Raw genomic sequence first — 2016 nt, 5'->3', positions numbered from 1 at the left:
GCTCATTGTTAGACAGTTCTCTGCAGTTTTTATCAGGTAGTAGATGAAACGAGCTTTTAAATAATGAGAAGTTAACATTTCAAATCTTCCTACCCTTTCAATCGTAAATTGAATCAGGCAACAATAGCTGTGCAATTTTAGTATTTTTGTTGCTTTAAAACTTTCTCTATTCTGTTTGAGGCATTTTTTTTAGAATAATACTATCAAAATAATATTGTGACTCTGCTTTCTGAATCCACTTATACCTGGTAACTGGTTTTGCTGAGGTATGCTTATAACCATTATTGACCTTTGTCCAGTTACAGAGTAGTAGCTACAATCACTTGCAAGTTCCACTTGTGCAAGCCACGCACTGCACTGTATTCTTCTTTTCCTATTTCTTCTGAACATGTTCAGTTGACACAGTGCTGCCCTTCGACCTTCAACACTTCTGTTCCTGAGGTCATTTCTCAGGTGGTGTCGATGACCAGGCCTAAGCATGGCATCCAGCCGTGCTTCCTTCCTACTGGAAGGAAAACCCAGTATGTGAGGGAGGAGGAAGCAGCAGCTGGCAGACACCCAGGCAGACGGACACAGCAGCAGAAGTGCCAGGCCAGTGGTAGCACAGTGTGTGCTCTGCTGTCCAGAAACAGCCAAGCTCAGCCACAAATCTTGGCGATTCTCTTGCTACCATGGAGCAGGTTATATAAAAAACATTTTCTTGTTAACTGTACTTGTAATCCTCATTCTGATTTTAAGTAAGAAGAAGAAACATTTGCCCTTGAGCTGCATTAGTATTTGACTTGTTTTAGACTGCCTTCCTAAATGTTTTCCTCTCATTTCAAACACTATTTATGCCCTTTTCTTATAATTGCTGTGATGTCACAAACACTGGGCCTTCCACTTTGGAGACACATTCATTTTACTGTCCTGCATCAGATCCTGGTCTGTCCCACCTCAGAACATTTCTGGTCTGTGTATAAAGCCTTAAATACACTTGTCTTTCAAGCCCCTCCACATACAGTAGTATCAATTGCAGTTTGTCCATCCTGCAGCAAGGAATGCAATTTGTTTCCGAATTGCTTTTTCTGTAGGCTACCCACTGGAACACTGTGATTAAACCTTCATTCACTTCTAGGGAAAGAAAGTTCTACCCCAGTCCAAGTGGTATGGTAGGAGGGAGAGATTCCTGCCAGCTCAGGGTCTGGTGACATGTAATATCACTGACTGGATTCTGCAATGCCAGCAGAGTAGTATGGAATTTCTGACATGTCTTTCATATGTGACACAGAGGCAGGCAGAACTGCTGTCAAGTCCCTTTCCATCTCATTTTTCTCCACGAGGACAAAGTTGCATGGAACTAAACAAAAGGGCTATTCACAATTAATGTTGCTTCCCCCTTGCCCTACAGATAACAAAGTGCATCTAAATGGCTTCTACTCTGACCTCAGCAAACTAACGATGAAAAGAAGGAGACTGTGGGATTATTCGTTTCAGCTTCCCTGGATGATGGATGGAGAGATATTCAGTGCCACTTTGGTGCCATCTGGGAACATGACACCAGATTCTAGCATGACCCTGGAACAGAAAACAACCTTTGCCTTTGTGATTTTATTATTTATTTTCTTGGGAATCCTCGTTGTTCGCTGCTTCCGAATTCTCCTTGACCCCTATCGGAGTATGCCAACCTCAACCTGGGCTGATGGACTTGATGGAGTGGAGAAAGGCCAGTTTGATTATGCTCTTGCTTAGACACTGAGAACTGTTAAGGCTTATTTAGCGCACTGATAAAATAAAATAAATAAATAAATAAATAAATCAGGAATGTATCTTATTTTGGTTATGCTTTACATTTTATCAAATATTGTAGGAGTTACAATATGCACATATGGACACTTTTTTTAAAATATGAAATCAAGTAAAATTTTTTACAGTAGTTTAGTGAATTTTCCCATAGGAAAAAGAGACAGGTTGTATTAGCAGAATGGTGCTTCAAAATGCATTGGAACAATATATAGTACATGTGATCTCTTATAA

At 40.3% G+C, this 2016-nt stretch overlaps 1 protein-coding gene across 1 annotated transcript; it reads left to right on the top strand.

Annotated features, from left to right (window-relative positions):
- The first annotated feature begins 1440 nt into the window (after positions 1-1440).
- Positions 1441-1731, top strand: CTXN3 (cortexin 3). The gene has a single exon (XM_032205271.1). The coding sequence runs from the start codon at positions 1441-1443 to the stop codon at positions 1729-1731; it is 291 nt and encodes a 96-aa protein (XP_032061162.1).
- Positions 1732-2016: the final 285 nt, after the last annotated feature.

This window comes from Aythya fuligula, chromosome Z, assembly GCF_009819795.1.
Source record: "Aythya fuligula isolate bAytFul2 chromosome Z, bAytFul2.pri, whole genome shotgun sequence".
NCBI classification, from domain to species: Eukaryota; Metazoa; Chordata; class Aves; order Anseriformes; family Anatidae; genus Aythya; species Aythya fuligula.
This window is presented reverse-complemented; position numbering and strand designations above follow the sequence as displayed.